The sequence below is a fragment of the Pieris rapae genome, chromosome 11 (genome assembly GCF_905147795.1).
Source record: "Pieris rapae chromosome 11, ilPieRapa1.1, whole genome shotgun sequence".
NCBI classification, from domain to species: domain Eukaryota; kingdom Metazoa; phylum Arthropoda; class Insecta; order Lepidoptera; family Pieridae; genus Pieris; species Pieris rapae.
The window spans coordinates 6,533,511-6,556,107 of record NC_059519.1 but is presented as its reverse complement, the minus strand read 5'-3'; the positions used below and the strand labels follow the sequence as shown (position 1 = coordinate 6,556,107).

Genomic DNA, 22,597 nt, shown 5'->3' with positions numbered 1-22,597 from the left:
AGAAACATATAAACTCAGGTTTATACTTTATCGAAACTTTTAATAAAAGATCGTTGTACAATAAAATTATTTTAATAAAATCCCAAAAAATTGCCTTAAAATTAATTTCTCTATTCCCCTTTCTTTTCCGCAACCGCCTTTATAAGTTCCGGTGTCGCAGTTTTCAAATCGTACGCGAGCCCGCCATAAGCGGCGAAATCTAAAAATACTGTGGTGGCATTCACAAAGTACGGTAATTCAGCTGCTTTGTAATCCCAGGGGAATGTGTGGTGGAAGTTATGCCATCCCTCACCCATTGCAACGATAGAAACCCCTAGGTTCTCTGACGGTAGAATAGATCTGAAAGCAAAGTTGACTTATGAAGACGCGATAACAGTCTAAATGGCTGTCCGGCTTTGTCTATAATTTTATTTACGACTATGTTTCTTCAATTTATTCATAGAAAATCAATAAAACATACGTAAAACAATTACCAATCAAATCCTTTTGATTGTATATTATGCATATTTGTACGAGACATCATAATATCCAGCGAAATTGAGAGTTGCTTTTAGATGAAGTCTCGATTGCCTACGTATGAAGCAAGAGTTAACCGTCAAATGTTACAATAATAAACCTTCTATTTAGATTGCAAATGTCTTCACACTTCAAAGCCACTGTGATAATAATAATAATTTGTATTTTTAACATTATGAGTAGGAATGGCTACAAATTTTTAAAATTCAAATTTGTCCATAGCTACAGTCTACGCTCTTCCGAAAATTTTATCCTTAAAATCCTATATCATTACTCTTCCTTTCTTGGCTAATTCTTTAAGATCTCAAGTACTCAAGTAGTGAGGCTATAGAATTCACTTGCCGTCCTTACCAGCTTAGCTCCTTCTCTATCTTCCTTTAATTATCTACTGTACAGCCATTACCTGTCCACATGCCCTAACTTTCGTACTAACCGATTTGTTTTGTCTAAATAACTATATGTATTATGTAGGTAAGCACTTCTTGTGTTCACATTATCTAATTTAAAAAAATCTTACAGTTGTTGCCTGGTAGAGGTCGCTCGAAATCGATAAGGTTGACCTCCTTTTTGATTAACTATTATAATACTAAATAGGTGTTGATTATTTGACCACTTACTTGTCATAGGGCCTCAACCCATGAAGATGTGCGAAACTGTTTACCGACCAGGTGGCATTTAGTGTAATGAAGTATCGAACCATTGCAGCCACCATTGCCTGATAAACTGGCTCACCAAACCACCAAATTGGTAGTACAATTGGTATGAAGAAGCAGAAAAGGAATTTCAGAATGTTAAAGTATCTGAAAACGGAAAAATGTATTATGAAATGTTATTGTAACAGTGGTAATTAAATTAGCTCCGAAAAAATTATACGTAGGTAAACACATAAATGTAATCGATACGTAATATTTTGTTTGTTAATATAATAGATTACGTTGCCCCTCCTGCTAATAAACGTTTTCTTAAGTGTAAAACTGAAAAGGATGAAGAAACTGAAGAGGTTTATCGAACTCATGAAAAACCTAATTCGAAGTTCTTTATTTTTCTTCTTTCTTTTAAATTTTTATAAATTTACTCTTCTAAGTCGTTTCCTTTATTACTGTTAGAGTCGTGACTTGGCCGCGAGGCAGATCCCCAACCCAATAGGGTCTTACTTATTAGCCTTCCACCTTGCACATTGCTTGCTTGTCTAGCTTGTCCTGTTTATTTAGTTCGCGACGGGCGATATTACCAACGTATTTTTGACAAAGGACAGGAGGATGTTAAGTGATACTCATGGACACTCTTGGTGACAGAGGGATCGCGAGTACGTTGCCAGCCTTTTAACATATTCTATTAATTATTCTTCACACCATAAATAGTTTAAAATGCAGGAATCAAACATAAAAGATTCTTTAAAAATGTGATAAAAACCAATTATAACTTTTTTTTTACCGGTTAAAGAAAACCAGTACGGGATCACTGGTTATATCGCTCATGTCAATCTTGGAGCCTTCTCTAATGACGTGAGGATGCTTCCTCATCATCAGCCATCCAACATGTGAGAAGAAGAACCCTCGCTTAGCATCGTGGGGGTCTGCTGGTGTTTCAGACCTCTTGTGGTGGACGCGATGATCGCGGACCCAGTTATAAAGATTGTTCTGTTAAAGGATTTTTTTTTAAATCGTATATTTGAACCATCAAACTCTGATTATGTTTTGAGTACATTTCAATAGTTATTACGTAGTGAAAAGGTATATAAGCTAACGGTTAAATATAATTTAGGTTTTATACTATTTGGGAATAAATGGTAGCCAGTTCACATGTCTATAGTGATAGAATAACTCACTCTTTCATTGATCTAATGAAAGAATTAATCGAAATGTATAGTTACATTAAAATCATTTATCTAATAATAAATTTTTTTCATATCAAAATTTTTGTTTATAGAATAAAAGTGCATTCGTGACAGTTGAATGATTAGCCAACGTATCAAATATTAGTTTATAGCAGGGGCCTTGACATGAAATATTCTTTGAAGAAACCTTCTACATACATCGTTTCTTTTCTTCATTAGCACATTGATAAATATTTGTGTCAAACCACAGAGTAATAATGCATTCGTTTTATATATGATGCAATTATTAGTGTTTATTTATTTAAGTTTTTATCATACACCTGGCAAATGGATTTTGAATCTACAGAAGCCTTACTACGTATCTTGACATTACTTAGAGGTTCCAAAAACTAACAAAGACACTGCACGATGATACACAGACATAACAACTCTCAGCTACACTCACAAATGTGCATACAAACCCATTCACACACTACCACATTCACTCATACTTAATGTATTATAAGAAATAGTCATAACACTAACAATTTTTTTTAAAACTGTATTGAACTTGTACCACGGACTAATTCTAATTTTCTAAGTACCCAAAGCACAGACTACCTAATGTGGGGACTAGCGATTAATGAATTTTGTCACAACCCGTTTGTCGCAAATAAAGTTTATTATATATTATGCACTTATTATTTATCAACGGAAAATTTCCTAGACGATAATCGGCCCTAAATCAGAATTAGAATAATTAAATAAATAAATAAATAAATCGTGAACTCGCCCGAACTAATTTCCGACTTTATATATTTTTTTATTTCACATCATTACTCTATCCTTACAGTTATCACTAATGCGATAGAACGACAAATTATTAAACACACAGTTTAATAATTTGTTTAATAAGTTGTTGTGATGTTCTGACTTATTATCAACCCTTAAAACAAATCAGGGTAGGTACCATTTGTCTATACTCGAGGCGACCTAGGAGGCCTCCTGGGGCCAATCCAAGCACTACCACTTCCCCGATATTGGCCGTGTTTACGCTTTAAGTATATTTGACTATTTGCAATATTTATACTACACTTTATTAGCGTTAGTATTTGTATAATACTGCTATAAAGAGATAAATTTTTAATGTTTACATTTACCGGGTAAAAAAAATGAAAACTCATGCAACTCGGAAAGTTTGTATGTCGGAAGAAAACTGGCGAACTAAAACATTTCTTACGAACGCTGCTTTAGACAAGTAATACAGAATCAAACTCTTATAAGATATAAATCCAAGATCTCTGCCGCATCTAAACCAGACACACTTTAGATTTAATAGCAGGTTAACATTTTAAATCTATATTTTAATATATTACCTGACCAGCACTGGCGTAGAACATTAACAAAATGAGTTTTAAAGGCATCCTTGCTTTATAAGAACGATGGGACCACAATCTATGCGCACCCGCAGTTATACCAAATCCTGCCATCTGTCCGAATATGCACTCTGTAAAATTAATATAAATAACAACCAAGAATGAGCAGTGTTGGCCTAGTGGGTGCAGTGCGACTCTCATACCTGAGGTCGTAGGTTCGATCCCCGGCTGTGCACCAATGGACTTTCTTTCTATGTGCGCGTTTAACATTTGCTCGAACGGTGAAGGAAAACATCGTTAGGAAACCATGTCGGTTAATCGTTAGGTCTTAGACCCAAAAAGTCGACGACGTGTGTCAGGCACTGGAGGTTGATCTCCTACTTGCCTATTAGATTTAAAAAATGATCATGAAACAGATTCATAAATCTGAGGCCAACACCTAAAGAGGTTGTAGCACCACTGATTTATTATTTTTTAACACCTATAAATAAAGGATTGATAATATTCTTAACCTACATAGTAAACATAAAATTGATACATAGAAAATTAAAACAAATTCAAAAAGATATGTGTGCATGCCCTGTGGCATGGCAGAATTTTCTTAATACATATTTAATTGGGGCCTGTGCACTTAAACCTCACCCCTTGGGCCTCTTTTATCTACTGAAAAGGAAGCAAAAACAAAGTTGGAGGAAAGACAACAGATATTTTAGCCAATTATTATGTATTGTCTTTCTCTTTGTATATGTAGCACTATTAATATTTAATAGTGCGTATAAATCCCAGCTGTGCTGTGTTTTATTTATGCTTTGTTGTGGCAACAATCGTAGTACTTCAGTAAATGAATTTAATATACTTTAAAAATGTTAGTTTAATTGTTTATAGAACTTTTTCTTTTATAGAACAGGGGCCAAACGGGCAGGAGGCTCACCTGATGTTAAGTGATACCGCCGCCCATAGAGACTCTCGATGCCAGATAGATTACGGTACTAATAGTTTTTAATATTTTCCGCAATTAATAAACTCGTACCTGTATATAAATTCATGTTGAACGATGTAAGTAAATGTTGTCGAACGCTGTTGATTTAGCTACGTGATTTTAACCGAATATGGACTGAATGTTAATTGAAACGTGATAAATGTTAACTACATGCCATATGAACGTTTGCATAATTTGCCAAATTGTAAACAATAATTCGATTTATAAATTTGATTATTACTTATTGTATTTCTCTTGAAATCTACTATTAACTAGGCCTCGTATATAGAAATCAGATGTTAATAATAGTTTATTTTTATTGTGACTATTGTGAATAGTTAGAGTAATTGTTATAACACATTCTTAGTCCTAACACCTGAATTTGCTTAAATTACGCTATTACGCCACTTTTATTAAAATGAAACTGAATTTCAAAAAAATTGCACCGTTTCAATTTCAAGTCATCGCTTCAACACAGCATAAACATAATTTAACAAAAGGAGACGGCAAGTACTTAGTAACTTGATAAAATTAAAAGTGATTTTAGATGTATCATATGGCGGTGAGTAGGTAGATTTATCACTACGATGAATTTCTTTTTGAAAATATTCTTTCAAAATCAAGTTATAGCTGATTAATTTATAGAGTCACCACGAAGCCTAATTTCGTCGCCCTTATTTATTACAGAGTAAGTCTGTAGATTGCTTAAAACTATTTTAACTGAAAGAAAACCATAAATTATACTTGCTTGCAAAATTATCCAAAAAATACTTACGAACAATAGTTGTTTTTATAGAACAGTGTTGGCCGCTAAATATTTGGTGTATATAACAAATCGGTACAATAATGTGGAATAATGATATAAAGATTACATTTGACCATATTAATGGTGTTATAAATCCCACTCGTTTCTCTAAACGACGAATTGGTGCTAAAAATCGGGGTTCTTCTGTTAAGAGTCTATCATAAAAGTCTTCTTCCATTTTTCTCTCCTGAATCGTGGTGGTTTGGGTGACCATTACGAATATCTGAAATTATTAATAACGTAAACACAGATTGATTTATATCAATCAGTCAATAAAATGTCTTGATAACAGTTTAAAAGCTTTAATTTATGCAAATATATTCATTGAAATAATAGATGTAATTTTAATGCGCTTCTTTTACAATATAAATTCTATGGATGCTTTTTTATTATAATTAATACGAATAATATAATTATTTCCGTAATATACATATTTAATAAACATTGTGTATATTCCAATGCCATATATTATCTGTATATGCTTCTGTATCTATATATCCTAAATAGTCTCAATAAAGATCAGTGCTGTGGCCACAATGCTTGCCCTAGTGTCCAAACACAGCAAACTGAATGAGTCAAAATTAACACTAATATATATCTATTTAACATAAAGGTTCCTACGAGTATCTATGATGGTTAATTGTGCTAGTGTGTAATAATAGCTAGTTTCTTTTCTTTCTATATCGGAGTCCCCAGATTTAAAAACTTGAGATTATTTCCATAGAGTTGTGAACGTATCTTTTTTGGTTCGGCTTTATGATGACCATGTTTACAAACCGGCATGAAAATTATATGTCCCGATTTTACTTTGAAATAATTGCAGGCGCAATATGTGTGTCGTTTACTTTTCATAAGTTTTATGGAAATAGAAGTATAGATAACTCCAATGGAAATAGAAGTTCAAACACAAATACATGGAAATGTATATTTGACTAAATATTATATATAATGCGTTAATATGTAATGATAACTTTGTATCGCCTGCAAGCCTTATACAGTAGTTGCGAGAATGAACTACAATTCACGTAGCTATATAAATTTAGAACAAATGAATTATTACAGACACTGTAATGTTTCATTTATACGAAGCCGCAAAATAATAAAAAATGCATAGTTAATATTCCGGATATTAGTGTATTCTAATATTTGCCTTTGTTTTATTTGATGAGCTATTTTTATATCACGTAAATATCAGTTTTTCAATTGATTAATCTTTTATTGACGCAAGACTCACACCTTTTAAATGTGACAAATTTAGTAAAAGTGTAAATGTCAAATCATTTACCGAAATTATTATGCACTAACGCCTGAACCCAATAATTAATCCACAATATCTGATTTAAAACAATCTGAGATGGGCCATGACCCCTACTAAGATAATCCATTTTTTGCGACGGATAGTCTTCGCTATTTACACTCATATTTCATAATCAATATAAACCAAATTAAGTATATAAAATCGTACAAATAATATTAAAATATTCATGTGTATGTTAAAAACGTATCAAATAGCTTTTTAATTATTTTAAAAACTGGTGTAAATTAAAAGCTTAGGATATTTTTTTTTTCTTTTTGAAATTTTCATTCTACTCCCCTGCCATAGTGTCCAAGGACTTTATGTATCACTGCTACTATTTAACGCGTCGTGAATTACGCCCCGACTACATCGGTAATATTTTTATTAACAATATTCATGGGCGAGCCGGGGCGCAATTCCCCGCGAGACCCGCTCTTTCTGTTTTGTTTGCCGCCTTTATGTAAAGAATGATTTTTTTCGCAGAACCGTTCCAGGCACGGTCTGTGCTTTATTAACATGTCCTGTAGGCCGTTACGGTCTACAGTCATCTGTATTTGAAGCTTAGGATATTGGCACAGTTGAACTGTCATACAAAGGTCCACCTACACCTATCCGACCTACCATGGATAGCTTGCATCGACAGATGGCTATTACAATCCGTCGATTGGTTATTGGCACGCTTTTATATGTTGATGTCTATCTCAGATAGTCGAAAATGGATTGAGATAGGTATATTGGGTCTAGGCGTTAGGCGACTATAAAATAGGCAGATGATATTCTTATTAGCTACATAATGACTTTTTAAGGAGATGGTATAATTTTGAGTTAAGACATTAATTGATAATATTATTATTGTTGATATTTATTTTGTGTTTATGGTGTCTGAAATGCAACTCTGTAAATAAATGTTCATATTTTTACGGTTATACTATAAAATAAAGCTACATTAAAATATAAGATGGCTACCGTGTCCACAAGGCTTTTAGTTTAAATAGGAAGAAATAAAATTTGAACCGCAATTCCAAGGCTACAGGGATATGTGAGCCAAGACCCACACCAGACTACTCTGCTTCTCAAAGAACCGGTGAGGTCACTATTAGCGGATTAGCTTTCAACCTTTAAATAAATTATTATTTAATATAATTAATTTAATTTATTTTTAATATTTATTCATTTGCATTTAATTTTATTCGTCCTTTTAATTTCTAAATTATTGACACACATTGTTGGTTTAAAATAATCTTATTCTGGCTACCCTGTATATTACCTTCGAAAAATAGCAGTGAGTAAGAATAAACAGTTTCTTGTTTAGCGTGGTCAAATGAAAGTTTGTTGAAATCGAACTTGTGAAGGTTATAGACGACACTTAGGTGCTATACAAAGACAAACATGTGTATGCAATTAGAGATCTATCAAAATCTCGTAAACAAAAGAAAACGTTATAGCAAAATTAGTAGCAAGTTCCTATATATTAGCCTAGAAATAATTAATAATTTTTAATTAAATAAATAATTTCTTATCGGGAAATATCAATCTTCTCCCTTCTCAAAGACAACAAATTCTAGCGTGAATATCTAGCCAGTCGCGATGGTTAAAAATAACAAAATATATAGTTTTCTCAACTTAAATAAAGGACCAAAAAGCTGGTATAATATACGAGCATATGAGGGTAAATAATTCTAGTAAATAAAGGAGTTGATAGTACTTTTAATATATAATATAATAAGCTTAAAATATTCAGACTTTTTAGAAATAATATATATTGGCAAATTATTTCTAATAAACGCTTTAATTAATAATAAATATAGAAAAAACTTTTAAATCTGAAACAATTTTTAGAGTAATAATAAGTGATGTTTCTCTAAATTATATATTGCCAAATGGTACTAAATAGTAGAATACTAGACTATTAATAATAATGAAAATACATATATGACTGAATTATACTAATGACATATTCTTACCTTAAGAAATATCTGTTACAGCTGAACTTACCTAATTATTATCACATTAACACAATAAACTAAAACGGCCGATTGATTCGTGATTTTTGATGAAACTGATATAATAAAAATGTGATCTTAGTCCGCACGTAACATTGGTACGTGCTAAATAAACTTCTTGTGTAATAACATCGTTCTTATAGTTCTTGTTGTAGGTATATTTCTGAGATTGTTCTGCGAAGATGTCGTGTGTGACTTTTCCGAAGCCCATATTAGCGATGATCATGTTAGCTATTTCAGTGATTGTAGTTGCTATGTTTAGGCCTAGTTAATATATACACATATGCATCAATTATTGCAAAAGTGGCTGCTGATTAGTACTTCTGAAGTAGCATGAAACACAAAAGAGGAGGTTTGATTTCATAACTTTATTTTCGCTCGATTGAAACGTGTCATTTAAAACACAAATATACAGTATTTACAATATACTTAACGTACATAATAATACTAGTAATTAAAAAATAGATGAATAGAAAACTAAAGTAAATTTAAAAAATAATCCTTGTGGCACTATACGAGACGGGTCTGATGTGTCCACACTCCACAACAAGTAGCATTCCAAAACAAATCTCGTCTCCAAGGAATCAAAGACATCCCATGCGGCCGCTTGTCTCCGTTTCCAGCGACCCCTGTTGGCTCCAAAATAGTTGAAAGATTGACAGAGGCAAGAGTGACATTTTAGATGATACCTAGGTAACACTGAAAATGTTTAGAAAATGATAAACGGCTTAATGTAGAAAGTTGCTAATTCGAATTGTTTTTCGAAGTAATCTGCGTTCCTTTCTACACATCGTAAGAAATGCTAATCGCAGCCTATCAAAGCTTTGTTGTTCAATAAACCCACAACGAAAGTCTCTCAATAATAAATCATTGACCGAAAATTTTCTCGCGAGATTTACCGCCATTTCACAAAAACAAATGACAAATGAATGCAATATACTTAATTAGGTTACCAAAGAGTTCTAAATTTGAAATTCAAAAAGTTTTCATTAGCAATGTTTCTGGCCAGTTCTAAACATTTGCAGTGTTACGTATAACTAATTTACCTTTAAAAATGATCAACAGAAAGGGATATCAAAATTGATACAGACGTATTAAATGAATACCTCATTTTTATTGTATTATTATCATTATTTTTAATACGTTTGCTAGAAAGCTATGTTTTATACTTATCACTCTAATGTGCCTGTGGACTGATTAAAAAGGAGTATTAATTAAGTATATATTTAAATATACAGCCTTAAATGTTTATTTCAGTAACCTACGGTTAGCCGCAATGATTATGATTATTACGATGATTCACTGACATGCTGACTATCTGCTTTATCATGAGACTTTTCACTAGGAACAACTAACCTACTAACATTTTTAAATTCACTACAAAAAAACACTCATTATTATTTAGATAAAAAACGTTACGAAAATGTTAAACAGTACAAGCAACTAATCTAAGTATAAACATCATGTCAAAATGTCGTTGTGCAAGGAACAAACTATAAACATCATTGTTCCTTGTACATCGACATTTTCATTTTTTCACGAATTGTGAGAAATAAGCAGCACCGTTAATGTGTTTTTAAATATTTAAAACTCAGTAGTACAATTTATTAGTAAACAGGCATATTTATTATTTTAAGATTTTTTAAGATTATGTGGTTGAAATAAGTATTGTGTTAGTGATTACAATGATGAAGTGTTAAGGCATAGTATGAATAAATTAGTAAGTAAAATGTCACATTTGTATAGCTAAGCCTCTACTTTGTTTATTGAAACATCATGTATCCTACGCATTAATAAGCATTGTATTATCTGTGATTACTGTGTCTGTGATAGCTTTTTCTTAGGACAGTAAGTAGTTTCTGGGCGTTGGAAAACTATTATATATTGAAAATTCATTTCGCCACCAATGCAACGCTCACCCATTATAAAAGCTTATCTTCCACAGATTATTATTATTAACTTCTACGCAATAGTACAAGGCTCCTACGTTCGCGATGCCCACTTTGACAAGAACAAAATTGCCGAAAATTATTGTCCAAAGTCTGAACATTGTGAAGAAGGTTCGCATGTTATGTGCATGTATTATAACCCGGTATGTTATTCAAAGATGTTTGGAGGTCTGAAGTATGAATTCCAGAAACCTCTAAGGAATGCGAATTGTACGGATTATGGAGAAATGTCACCCAAAACTACTGGACTCAGTCGTGTGCGATACGATTTAAAAATTTTCTGAAATACATTGAAAAGTTATATTACTTGAAGAAATAGCATTTACTCAGAAATAGCTCAAATAGGCAAATTGGTGATCACCCTTCTGTGCCTAACGCACGCAGTTGATTACTGGTCTAAGGTATGCTGGTTTGATTGAAACCACTTTGTGTACCTTTTTTTATGGAACTGGGGGCGAACGGGCAGGAGGCTCACTTGATGTTAAGTCCACCCATGCGCCGCCCATGGACACTCTCGATGCTAGAGGGCTCGCGAGTGCGTTGCCGGCCTTTTAAGAATTTGTTCGCTCTTTTCTTGAAGGACCCTAAGTCGAATTGGTTCGGAAATACTTCAGTAGGCAGCTACATATATATATAAGGACTATATATATATATAGTCCTTCTATATGTCTTACCTTGAGTAAGCACATATAGAAGGACTGCATATCGGTGTATGCCCGACCCTCATTCGAGTGTACTACATAGACAAGACTCCTAAATTTCGCTCAAGCTAATCCTAGTGCCCTAGTATAACCCTGTTCTCTAAAACATAATATTCACCACCACAAATTTTTTTTTATTTCATGACCTGGTAACATAGACCTTTAAATCATAACTTATTTGGAAAATGTCCAGTACTTTGGAGTCACAGCACTTCTCTTCATTAAATTTCGTCACTTAATTTTTTTGAACTGTATTCCACATTATATTGATAGAAGATAAACGTGGATTATAAAATAAACATTTAGTTACTGTCAAAAGACGCTTTAAGTTTGCTCTCTAACCAAAAAAACGCTGTAATATGAAAAAAAAGCAGTTCTAAGATGAAGGAATGTCATTCTGTAATCATCGCTTGAGTAACGTTAAAAATCAATAAGCAATTTATTTTGTTATAGAGGGAACGCATGAGTAAGCAGTGCCATGATTCTCAAGATATTCAAATCACTCGATCCGAAGCCGATAAACTAATGGATATAGCAAACATGTATGTGCTATAAAGAATTTTCTAATATTTATTAGCGTTAATTTATCTCGTGCAATGACAACGAAATGTAATTATCATTCTGTTAATTTACATTTACAATGGCTAATTATTGTAATGTTAATGATATCTATTAGAATAACTCTTCGGTAATATTATAAAAAAGAACTATTGTTTATTTTGTTAAATAACGTTTATAAACATAAAAGTTTATTGAATTTAAAATAACAATCTACGCAGGACTGTAGGATAAAATTAATCAACTCCATTGCTGGAATTTGCAATAGCGACAGCGTTTCCTCTCTCGGAAATAAGTTTTTGTATCGCGACATCACTATGGATATTGATCGAAATACATCTTACAGTTACAGAGCTGCCCATATTATATGCAATTTCAGGAATCTATAGACATAGAATATCTTATTAAATATAACACAGATAAAGAAAAGAAGTCATCTTAATAATTATTATAATTTGTTTTTTTTTTTAACTTACTGTCATCTATTAAAGGATAAGAGGGAATGTGGCAAGAGGAAAGGAAACAGGAAGAGGTGAAGAGCCTCTACCTCGTGCTTATGGCATGTATAGATTGGTAATTTAATCATTTTTCGTATATAATTTAAAAAAAACTCTCAGTAGTTAGTGAACAAAAAATATATTCACGAAACTCAAATGTAAATAAATTGATTTTTAATATGTTTGTTTGTAATATTAAATTCTGCATATCCATAATAACGTTACGTATTTTGACATATAAAATAAATAGTTGTTATGTTCGTTGATAGTTGTAATGATTAAAATATTATTACACTATTTTGATTACAGGAATGGGATGAAGAGTTAGCGACATTTGCGCAAGTGTTGGCAAATTCATGTCTATTAAAGCATGACCTCTGTAGAGCTACAAGTAAGTACCAAAGAACAAACCAAACAAAACTGCCCGTTTGACCCCTGTTCTATAAAAAAAAACCGAGATCAATAATAAAAGCCGTGTGACATAATTATATGTGCCTTTTATACAGACAAAGTAAAATTTTTTAAATCACCGTAAATGTTTACTATAGGTCTAGGACCTGCTTTTTGTCAGAGAATGACTAAGTTACTAAGCTTACTAAAGCTGGAATTATTAGCTTTTAAACAAATTTCATTAACACAACGATTCAAATTATATGCTTTTTTATTATGATAATGAATTAAGAAACATGTGAAAGTACTTCTTGGCATGAGACTCTTTGTGTATATAGAAAATGTAAGATACATTTTCTATATACACAAAGAGTCTGTGTATATAGAAAATGTATCTTACATTTTCTATATACATCAGTTAGAAACTTAGTATAATGTAAAAAAAAATAGTGCTGCATTTTTTCAGGCAAATACCCTGACCCTGGTCAAACCACTGGCGTTGTAAGGTTCAGCTACCCGGAATGGTATAGCATAGGTGGTACTGACGTCTTTCCGCCTGGCCTTTCTGAAGAAAAACTTCTATACAGCATCAGGCACATCATGCGGTCGTGGTACGATCAAAAGAGTTATGTGACTCCCGAGATGGTGAATCAGTATCCTAACTGGCCAGAGTTAGTATATATTTCGCTCGCCTGCGCTGGAGATTGTACCGCCGTGAAGTATTTTTATTAAATAACCCTTTTTATCTATGATGTAGATGAGTAGTAACTCAGTCAGACCATAGATAAAAAGGTTAAGAAGCACTCTTCCGTTCTCTTTCATTACCGCTTAAATACAATGTGACAGTTAGTGTGTGAGCTTAAAAATACTATAGTTAAAAGTTTTACTTATGTGAAAATGTATGTAACTACAATTTTCATAAATGACCACCAATCAATATATCAACACATAATAAACTCAAACTCAAATTATACAGTTATTTTATTATAGGTAACCGAGTACACTTATGAACGCCTTCAGAAAATATGTAAAATTGATTCTAAATTTACGTTTACTACCAGTTTGCAAATTGACATAGAGTAGGCAAGAAACTCTCCGCCACTCTTTACTCATAATACATACAAATATTTATCGGTGTTTAGTCAGTTTTGGCATGACATGGTAGGCATGACCTAATAGATTTTAAGTAGAAAGAAATAGAAAGCTGTATTACTTGACATCTATAATAAGGTCTTAATGAAAATTTTGTAGTCATATCGATAAAGTCGCTGGGAAACTGTATCTAGAGATGATCGCTGGTGAAGCTACTCACATGGGTTGTGGCATATCCGCATATGCGGAATATGCTTACCACGCCAATAATGCGGATTTGAGCTATAATGTAAGTAATGTAATTAAATAAACAAAAGTAATATTATTATTCGTATGGTATTATATTCTTATTATATTCGTATTACGCGATTATCTCTTTTTTTAATAATACTAATGTAAGATCTGCAATCAACCCTGGTAATTTATAAACAATGTCCAATAAATCCCCAAATTTAAACCAGTATTTCACCAGTAGGTCCTAAAACGGCTTTATACACAGATGAAAAATCAATTCCATAAACTAGATCTATAAGAAGTTTTCATTATAAGTTTTCTAAATAGAGCACAATTCCTCTATTAAATGATACATTGCTTAGCAGTCTATTTTATTTATTTTTACAAATACGATTTGTGACATATGATATTCTTAATACAGTTTATGCATAGGTTAGTAAAATATTTATAACTACTAGGTGACCCTTTTAAAAACCTCGCTTTGTGTTTTACCAACTATAATTATGCAGCGTCAAGAACTTAGATATTTGAGTTTCGACAGCAAATGTCAGTGGCAAAATTTTATATATAAATAAAAAACCTTGCTAACTCCAAACGTACTTACATCACTCATATAATATGAATATGAATTATTCACCTTAAATTGAATTATTTCTTCCAGAACGTACACGTGGTGTGCAACTATTCCGCGAAACCTCGAAAGGGGGAGAAACTGTACAACACAAAGCCTCCCACTGAAAATGATGTGGGCTACACCGTACGCTGTGGATGTCCCGTGGGATACGACGAAGATTACAACTGTCTTTGCTATCAGACTAATAGGAGCTTTAGTATGTATAGCACACTTATACATGCCGTGTTCTTACAACTTCATACAAGACGTTTTCGCTGAAGTTTTTAGAAACTTTACATAGTGTTAATGTTTTATTTCTTATAATATACTGGCGATTTTCTTTTCAGCAAACACCTGTGAGGGGGATAAATGCAAGCCCTCAGTAGTACTTCTGCCAATTTTTACAGTAGAAGATGCGCCTGCGCACAAAATGATACACAAAGGGTAATATTGATTTATTTATTAAGTTTACCACAACATATAGTACTAAATCTCGGCATATTTTAACAAAATCTTCCATCTGAAATGTACGACAGTTGAAGTTAACAAAAGTCTTATAAAAAAATACAATTAAAACTATACAATATAAGATAAAATAAACACACAATGAAATAAAGTAAAATTACAAAAAAAAATTTCTAATATGTTCTGATTATAATTTAATAATATGTTCAGAAAAACAGCGAATTGGCTTCGAGAAAGGCACCCAACGATGCTATCTCTAAAAGCGATCAGCCCACTACCGATAAGCACTGTTCAGCCCGTTAAAATCGCGAAGAATTCGAAAGAGTGGAAAGGATTTGGAAAATATTGCTGATTTTAGACCTAGGGACTCATTCCCTAAGAAACGACAATTTTAATATCCTCTAAGAGTTCACTGCTCTGTATATTAAAAAATAAATACTCCGTTTGTATAACAGTGACGTAGCCCGTTAGTCTTCTAAAGTGTTACTTTTAATTTAAAAGTTTTTTTTTTACTAACAAAAACAAAACTTCCTAACGTGCGTCGGAAAATATATATTTTACTCATTTTCCGTTGTTTTTTATTATCTATATTCTTTCAGGTCAGAAAACAAGTCACTCAAGTATTACGATTCATTTGAACTATTGGACCAATTGGATAAAAAGGTATTTTGAGTTTCTTAATAATTAGTACCAAGGATTTTATGTTTAAAAGAGGTTTGAGATTGCAAAACTATGGACCTAAATTTAATTAAATAGAAAAATGGGGAAAAAATATATTTGGTAAAATTGTGGTGAATAAAATAAAATATATAGTAATGGCGGTCACTGTGATTTCTATGACAATTTTTCTTAAGTATATACCTACACTGTAGGTCAAAAACATTTATCTGAGACTGGTAGCGTCATAATATGCTGGACATCTATGGGTAGAACAACTATAGCAACATTTATAGGTTCTTTGAGAGACTTTGTGCATTTGTCATTCTTTTTAATTTTTTATATAATTATTACATTTCAGGAAAAATCGCGTAAAGCTTTTGATTTATCTCGACCTGAGCCTCCCTTTATTACTGAAAGGTGAGTCTATTAAACTTTATACAATATAACACACACTTATACCATAAAATAACTAATAAAACTACAAGACGGTACTACAATAAAATAGTATAGAGTACATACTCGAGTATCATATTAAAATTGTTTTCAGAAGCTTTACGCCGAAGAGGCTCGATGTCAGTCGACGTTATTTTGGTAAACCGCAAAATGTGTCACGCTCAAGTCGAATAATTATCCCGTCTAAAGTTAAAGTAAGCTTTATGTAATATTGTTTACCATACACAGTTTACCATACAAATTAGTATTCGATACAGAAATCTATCCATGTAGGATCCATAAGTTGCTGAAACGAAAATGAAATTAAATTATTATTCCTCTTCAACTAAGATCCTGGGTTCAACTTCTGGCGAAACAGTAGTTTCATATAACTTAGCAACAACTAGCCGTAAAAATAATTAGTTAAACTAAATATAAAACCCTAATATAATGCCCTCACGTTTCATCTATGTTTATATAACAAAATTATTCAAATCTAAAAACATAAACACATCACACAATATTTTGTGAGTTAAATATTATAAAATAATACAATAAAATCTTTTAGAAGTCCAATAAGCCGAGCATTTTCACAAGAACTCCTGTCTTTGTTTTACCCACAAAGAAAAATTCTATTAAAACTATTGTAACTATAAAAAAGGATGTGGTACCTCGAAAAGATTTCACTAAAGTAAAAAAACTTGTTACGACTTATTTAACACGAAGACGGAATGGAAATAATGAGGTCGATTACTTAAATAACTCTCTTCACGAAACAACTACTGAAAAGCTCACTACAATTGATGTTACTCTGAATAGATACTTAAAAGACCATAACTTCGATAATTTCAACAAAGAAAACGATGAAGACAAATTAATCAATATTTTAGATAATTTACAAGAAGAGGTCAAACACATAGGATTCGATAGAAAAGAAAAAGAAATATTTAATGCTAAATTGCGATCAATTTTCAATTCTTTAGATAGAAACTTGAAGATGCCAACTATAAACAATCATTCATTACAAGAAAATCGGGATTCATTCGATAGATATTCTAGATATAGTGAAATCAATAACAGATTTAATATAAATGAAGATAGAATTAATAAAAATTCTCTTTTTAATTACCCTATGAAACAAAAAGACAAAAATAAAGCATTGGAACGAAAATATAGGCACATGTATGGGATCAGAAGAAAGAACAAAGATGTATACAGAAGAAATGGTGATATCCGGCAAAACTTTTATTTAAGGGAAGATAGTGTAGGTGATCTAAGCAACGATAGGAGAAAATTTTATCAGGATAAACTAGACAATCTGGAAAGACAATTACAAAGTATGAGTCACGGTTATCAGCGAAAAAACGCAGTAAGTATGCCTTACATAACATAATATTAAAGCAACGTATTGAAATAAAATATTGAAACAGATATATAAATAAAAATATATTTTTACGACTAGTTTCCTGTGCACATTCCCTTTGGTATATAACGGAATGGAAAAGAGCCTATTTTATTGTATACCAATATTTTAAAATCATGTCTTTGTAATGATATGTAAGGACGATGTTGGAATTGCTAGGCTTAAAAAACTTTGTTTTTAAATAAACAAACATTGTCAACGCCAACGCTTTTGCTATTTACCTGTCATTACCAACGCAATTGACAGATATGGCTTTATTCTGACTTATTTTTTTTAAATAATAGAATGTTGAAATGTGTGAGCAACAGACGATTGGGAATGTTTTGTGTCCACGCAATGAATCACGTGCCTGGTAGGAATCGAGAAGATAGATATTAGTCATTAGTAATAAAAATTTCTTTTGCAGGTAAAAAAAGAACAACTAAGACCTGTCAGACCAGCAAAAACAGATGATAATTCGTTCTATTTGCCTGATAGAGCCCGATTTTTACATGGCTTTTAGTGCAAGGTTTTATTTTTTATTTTAATAAAAAATTGTGTATTAAAAAATATAATAAATTATGATCATATGTTTATATGAATATCAATAGTTTCTGATTATTAACTAAGTATTTTTAGCCATGAAGCAAGCTAGCTATTGTAGAGACTTACACTTATAACTAAAATACTCGTAGTTTAACCTACTCTTAAGTTCCTTTCCAATTTCCATTCGTATTTACGCTAAATACAGACGTCGATACTATTCTTTAGGTTATTGTGCATTTAGACTGGTACTTTTTTAATTTTATTGAAAAGGCGATGCTGTAATGCTTTTGGTTACGTGAATACTTTCTCAGTATGTGAGGTGACACTGCTTAGAACCCAGTAGTACTGAATCTCAATATGTGTAGGTGTACCCGGGATTGAATTTGATTATAATATATAGATTACGATACGTATACATTAAACACCAAAATACCAGATTTTTGGATATTTGACTATCAGTCGCGCTACATAATGCAATCATCATCATTCATATTTAATAACGGCTGCATTTAGAAACCCGCAAAATTATAACGACTTGATCGTTTCAGTACAAATTTCATTATTTTAACTTGACTTGACTAAAACCACTACCAACCTTATTAATGTCGACAGCCTTCAGTGACAATTACCCATTCTGTGGAAACCATAGCAATCGTTGTAATTGATTTAACAAAAACATTGTCACTTGTCTACGATTGTCTACATGCTTTCTTTCTTTTGTATAATACTTTTATTTTGAAATTGTGTTATGGCCACTAACTTGAACGAACTTTACGAAGATTTCGATAGTGAAACGACGATAGACTTATCTTCGAATGATTTAGAAAACTTACCAGATTCGATTTATAATAATAAATCAGCTACTGTAAGTACAGTTTAACTATTCAAATTATTTTATGTAATATTATTTTATATTAATTAAAAGTGCATCTTGACGCAGAGCATCATTGGCGAGAATAATAAGTGAATGAATCTACCGGCCTAAAACGCTTCAAGTCGCTTGGTTTCAGATTGCATACGTTTCTGTGATCTTTTAAATTCATAATTGAATCTTATTTCAAAGACAGGAAGGTATTCATGTCGATTGGATTTAAGACATGCCGGATTCCTCACGATTACTCATTACTTCGCCGTATAAACATTAGATGGGTAAATAAAAAAAAGTCCAAAGGGGCATGGCCGGGGATCGAACATTATCCTACATCATAATTGCCATCGCTGACGAAAGTAATATTTAAATAATTTTCTTAAGGATAAAAAATTAGAAAGAATTATTATAATTATCCTGTATTATATGCTTAGTAGTATTTATATTTCTAATAATTATACTTACGTTTACAGGTGATCTACTTACAAAACAACAAAATTCGATTATTACCTGATGATTTTTTTCACACTTTTCTTAACCTAAAATGGCTAGATTTACGTGGGAATCAGCTGGAATGTATACCTCCATCGATAAAAAATCACCCGAGTCTAACACATTTATTATTACAAGACAACAAAATATCATCACTACCAAACGAACTAGGCACTGTAATGACTTTAAAAGTGTTGCAACTGAACGCAAATCCGCTAGTCTACCCTCCAAAAGAAATTATAAATTTAGGAACAAATAAGATCCTTAAGCATCTTTATAATGAATTTCTCAGTACATTATTAGATGAGAATTCTATTTCGGATAAAACAAGCGAATTTGAAGCAGAAGAGTTGGGTAATGCTCGAAGTTATAACTCGGTGCTAGATAGTAATGAAATGAAGAACAGATTAAAAGTTCACTTTAATGAGAAAGATGCAAGCGAATATTATGATAAACTAAAAGGTAAATGTCCAAAATTGGCTATAACTCGTCAAAAAACGTTGCACACACAAAGCTCAAAATACCTTCAGCCGATCAGAACTGCGAACAAAGTGGTGCAAGATCAGAGGATTCTGCAAAGCTATCTGAAAGACCAAGCCCTGCAAAAGAGGAAGGATTTTATTGCACGCGCCGATAAAATTATTCAGGAAAAGAAGTAAGTAAACAGAAATTCATTGCAATGAATTGAGAGAAAATATTTAACATCTGAACATTACTTTTGCATTTGCCGGCTAGTCTTGCCAGCAGCAAGGTGAATAAAACGAATTTGCAAAACTAAATATCACACAATATTTATTAACGTCTTTCCATAATAAAAATCTGAAATAGAAAATAATTATTATGTCAATTTTTCTTTAAAATAGTTTTGATGTTCCTAGGAACATGGAACTCCTCCGCAACTGGCGAAAAAATTACAAAACCAGACAATTTTTTATGTCTAACGATACAACAAACTACACCGACCCAATATACCCTTATGATACTAACCCAGAGTATATGACATTTTTGACGAGGGAGGACATAGAGAAAGATTTGCCGGATAAGTTTAGGAAAAAAATAGTTCGACGTTCAAAACCCACCGTGCCTAGAAAGAGTAATAACGATGTACACTTGGCAATGAAGATAAAAGAACTGTTTCAGAATTTGGAGGCAATCGATTTACAGACAAATGAAATGACCCCGCGTACTGAACAGAAGATTCTTTTGCATGAAATTAAAAAGGTATATAACCTTACCTTGTTATAATATGTAAGATGCAGATTTTAATCAACAAAGATACAGACAACTTTCAGTACGCCAAATAATAATTAAAATTTAAACATTTTTAAGCATATTTTTAATTTCAGATTACGGAAATAAAGCAAAAGTTATCAGAATTGTCAACGACGAATTCCAGATCTGTTATAGAAGACTAACAGTTTTTATATTTAATTCGTACATCTCCATCGATTAATTATATAGAATCATGGACCTCAAAACTATAATAATAAATAATAATAAATGTGTTGCCCTTCGTAGTCAACATCGGTTATACATAAAGGGAAATAAAAACACAAAATTTTATTAAGATTTTACTTACGTTGGCCAGCACCTTACGATAGCTATATGTTATAAATCTATGTCGATACACAAATCCACGTTTAAAATAAAATATAGAAAAGTAAATAAAAGAAGCTGCTAACAACATTGCTCCATTAGATATTTGAGTGGTTATTCGTTTCAACTTTAAATATTACCTAGGTATTTACGTATCTGTTGCATTTAAACGATACTATTAATCTAAATAAAATTCAAAACTTTATTAAAGCCAGAAATTAGGTACACTATACCATATGTTCTTCTTGCCCGCTCTACATCCTTGACTTGCTAACTGGTAGTAAATGCAAATTTACAATTAATTGATTTTTTTTAAGTGTACTTGTTTACCTAGATGAATAACGATATTTCGATTTGATTTGATTTGACATAATTTTCAGTTATTTAATGAACAATAGTTTTATATATACCGCCACTCAAATATAACAACTACTTAAAACTCTCAGAAAGCCAAAAGCAGCTCCTTATTAATTAAGATATTCGATACAAACGAAATTAAACATTTGCTTAGTCTAATTAGCATGAAAGTAATTTACAATTAGCACTTATAGACACTAGACAGACACTAAGCACGGCAGTTATTGAACTTATTTTTATGCTAACTTCGTGGGCACCTTATTTTAAAATCCTTTTTAACTGTTGCTTTTTTGTAGGTATCCATTTTGTTTACGGAATATAGGGAAATGTTTGTAGCTGGACCGGTATTCTTGTAATATTTCAATCAAATACTAGCACTTCTTATAAGTAGGTTATTTACAATTCCTATATTATACCAATTTGTTCTAGTAAAACACAGTTTGAACAATAACAATAATTGATTTATATTTAAGCATATATATTTATCTATTCAAAAGTTATTTGAATGTTTATTTGAAAATCTTTATTGTTGATTTAATAAACAATGTTTAAATAAATTTGTCTTAGCTTTCTATAGGTGCTAAAGAAAAAACTCTAGAGAAATAGCTACTTTTAACGCTATATTAAAAATAAACAGTTAATATATAATTGAATACTAATAGTTTTATAAACGCGAAAATTTGTAAGTTGGATGGATGTTTGTTACTCTTTCACGTAATAACTGCTATATTTGTTTTAAAATAAGTATTGTTTGATGATTTGCTTTTTTAAGAGTACCGAGAGTTTTTTACGCCGGCTTTTTCTCTCGGCCTACACCCTCTGTTCTTTGCCGATGAGTCCCTACTCAATGCCTATGCCTACAGGTTCAAATTTAATGACGTGGAATAAATGATACCTGTCTTTCTTTATTTTCCATAATAAACGTACTTTTTTTTACAAATTAAGAAAGTTAT

At 31.8% G+C, this 22,597-nt stretch overlaps 3 protein-coding genes across 3 annotated transcripts; 2 read left to right on the top strand and 1 right to left on the bottom strand.

Annotated features, from left to right (window-relative positions):
- Positions 1-56: 56 nt before the first annotated feature.
- On the bottom strand, positions 57-8,942 carry LOC110998771 (acyl-CoA Delta-9 desaturase). The gene is made up of 6 exons (XM_022267552.2): positions 8,754-8,942; positions 5,463-5,715; positions 3,709-3,839; positions 1,951-2,156; positions 1,134-1,316; positions 57-339 (listed from the first exon to the last, which is right to left on the bottom strand). Exons 2-6 carry the CDS (start codon positions 5,704-5,706, stop codon positions 111-113), a joined length of 993 nt encoding a protein of 330 aa, XP_022123244.2. The 5' UTR covers positions 5,707-5,715; positions 8,754-8,942; the 3' UTR covers positions 57-110.
- A 1,519-nt stretch (positions 8,943-10,461) lies between these two features.
- LOC110998775 lies at positions 10,462-18,308 on the top strand. The gene is made up of 14 exons (XM_045630242.1): positions 10,462-10,512; positions 10,738-10,884; positions 11,896-11,984; positions 12,492-12,573; positions 12,807-12,888; positions 13,354-13,558; positions 14,139-14,268; positions 14,875-15,043; positions 15,174-15,270; positions 15,891-15,954; positions 16,310-16,368; positions 16,499-16,598; positions 16,952-17,752; positions 18,213-18,308. Exons 1-14 carry the CDS (start codon positions 10,501-10,503, stop codon positions 18,306-18,308), a joined length of 2,133 nt encoding a protein of 710 aa, XP_045486198.1. The 5' UTR covers positions 10,462-10,500.
- Positions 18,309-18,959: 651 nt separating this feature from the next.
- Positions 18,960-21,148, top strand: LOC110998774. The gene is made up of 4 exons (XM_022267554.2): positions 18,960-19,196; positions 19,673-20,346; positions 20,570-20,912; positions 21,038-21,148. The coding sequence occupies exons 1-4, from the start codon at positions 19,080-19,082 to the stop codon at positions 21,104-21,106; spliced, it is 1,203 nt and encodes a 400-aa protein (XP_022123246.2). The 5' UTR covers positions 18,960-19,079; the 3' UTR covers positions 21,107-21,148.
- The last annotated feature ends 1,449 nt before the right edge of the window (positions 21,149-22,597 follow it).

What these genes read in the sequence shown, in the direction of transcription:
- LOC110998771 (XM_022267552.2), bottom strand. Translation starts at nt 5,706, where the DNA reads ATGGTCACCCAAACCACCACGATTCAGGAGAGAAAAATGGAAGAAGAC. An exon ending in GTACTGGTTTTCTTTAACCG is followed by an intron (nt 1,317 to 1,950) that starts GTAAAAAAAAAG and finishes TTCCGTTTTCAG; the next exon opens with ATACTTTAACATTCTGAAAT. An exon ending in GGGTTGAGGCCCTATGACAA is followed by an intron (nt 340 to 1,133) that starts GTAAGTGGTCAA and finishes CTTTGCTTTCAG; the next exon opens with ATCTATTCTACCGTCAGAGA.
- LOC110998775 (XM_045630242.1), top strand. An exon ending in TGGACCAATTGGATAAAAAG is followed by an intron (nt 15,955 to 16,309) that starts GTATTTTGAGTT and finishes ATTACATTTCAG; the next exon opens with GAAAAATCGCGTAAAGCTTT. An exon ending in GTTATCAGCGAAAAAACGCA is followed by an intron (nt 17,753 to 18,212) that starts GTAAGTATGCCT and finishes TTTCTTTTGCAG; the next exon opens with GTAAAAAAAGAACAACTAAG.
- LOC110998774 (XM_022267554.2), top strand. Translation starts at nt 19,080, where the DNA reads ATGGCCACTAACTTGAACGAACTTTACGAAGATTTCGATAGTGAAACG. An exon ending in ATAATAATAAATCAGCTACT is followed by an intron (nt 19,197 to 19,672) that starts GTAAGTACAGTT and finishes TTACGTTTACAG; the next exon opens with GTGATCTACTTACAAAACAA. An exon ending in AAAATTATTCAGGAAAAGAA is followed by an intron (nt 20,347 to 20,569) that starts GTAAGTAAACAG and finishes TGATGTTCCTAG; the next exon opens with GAACATGGAACTCCTCCGCA.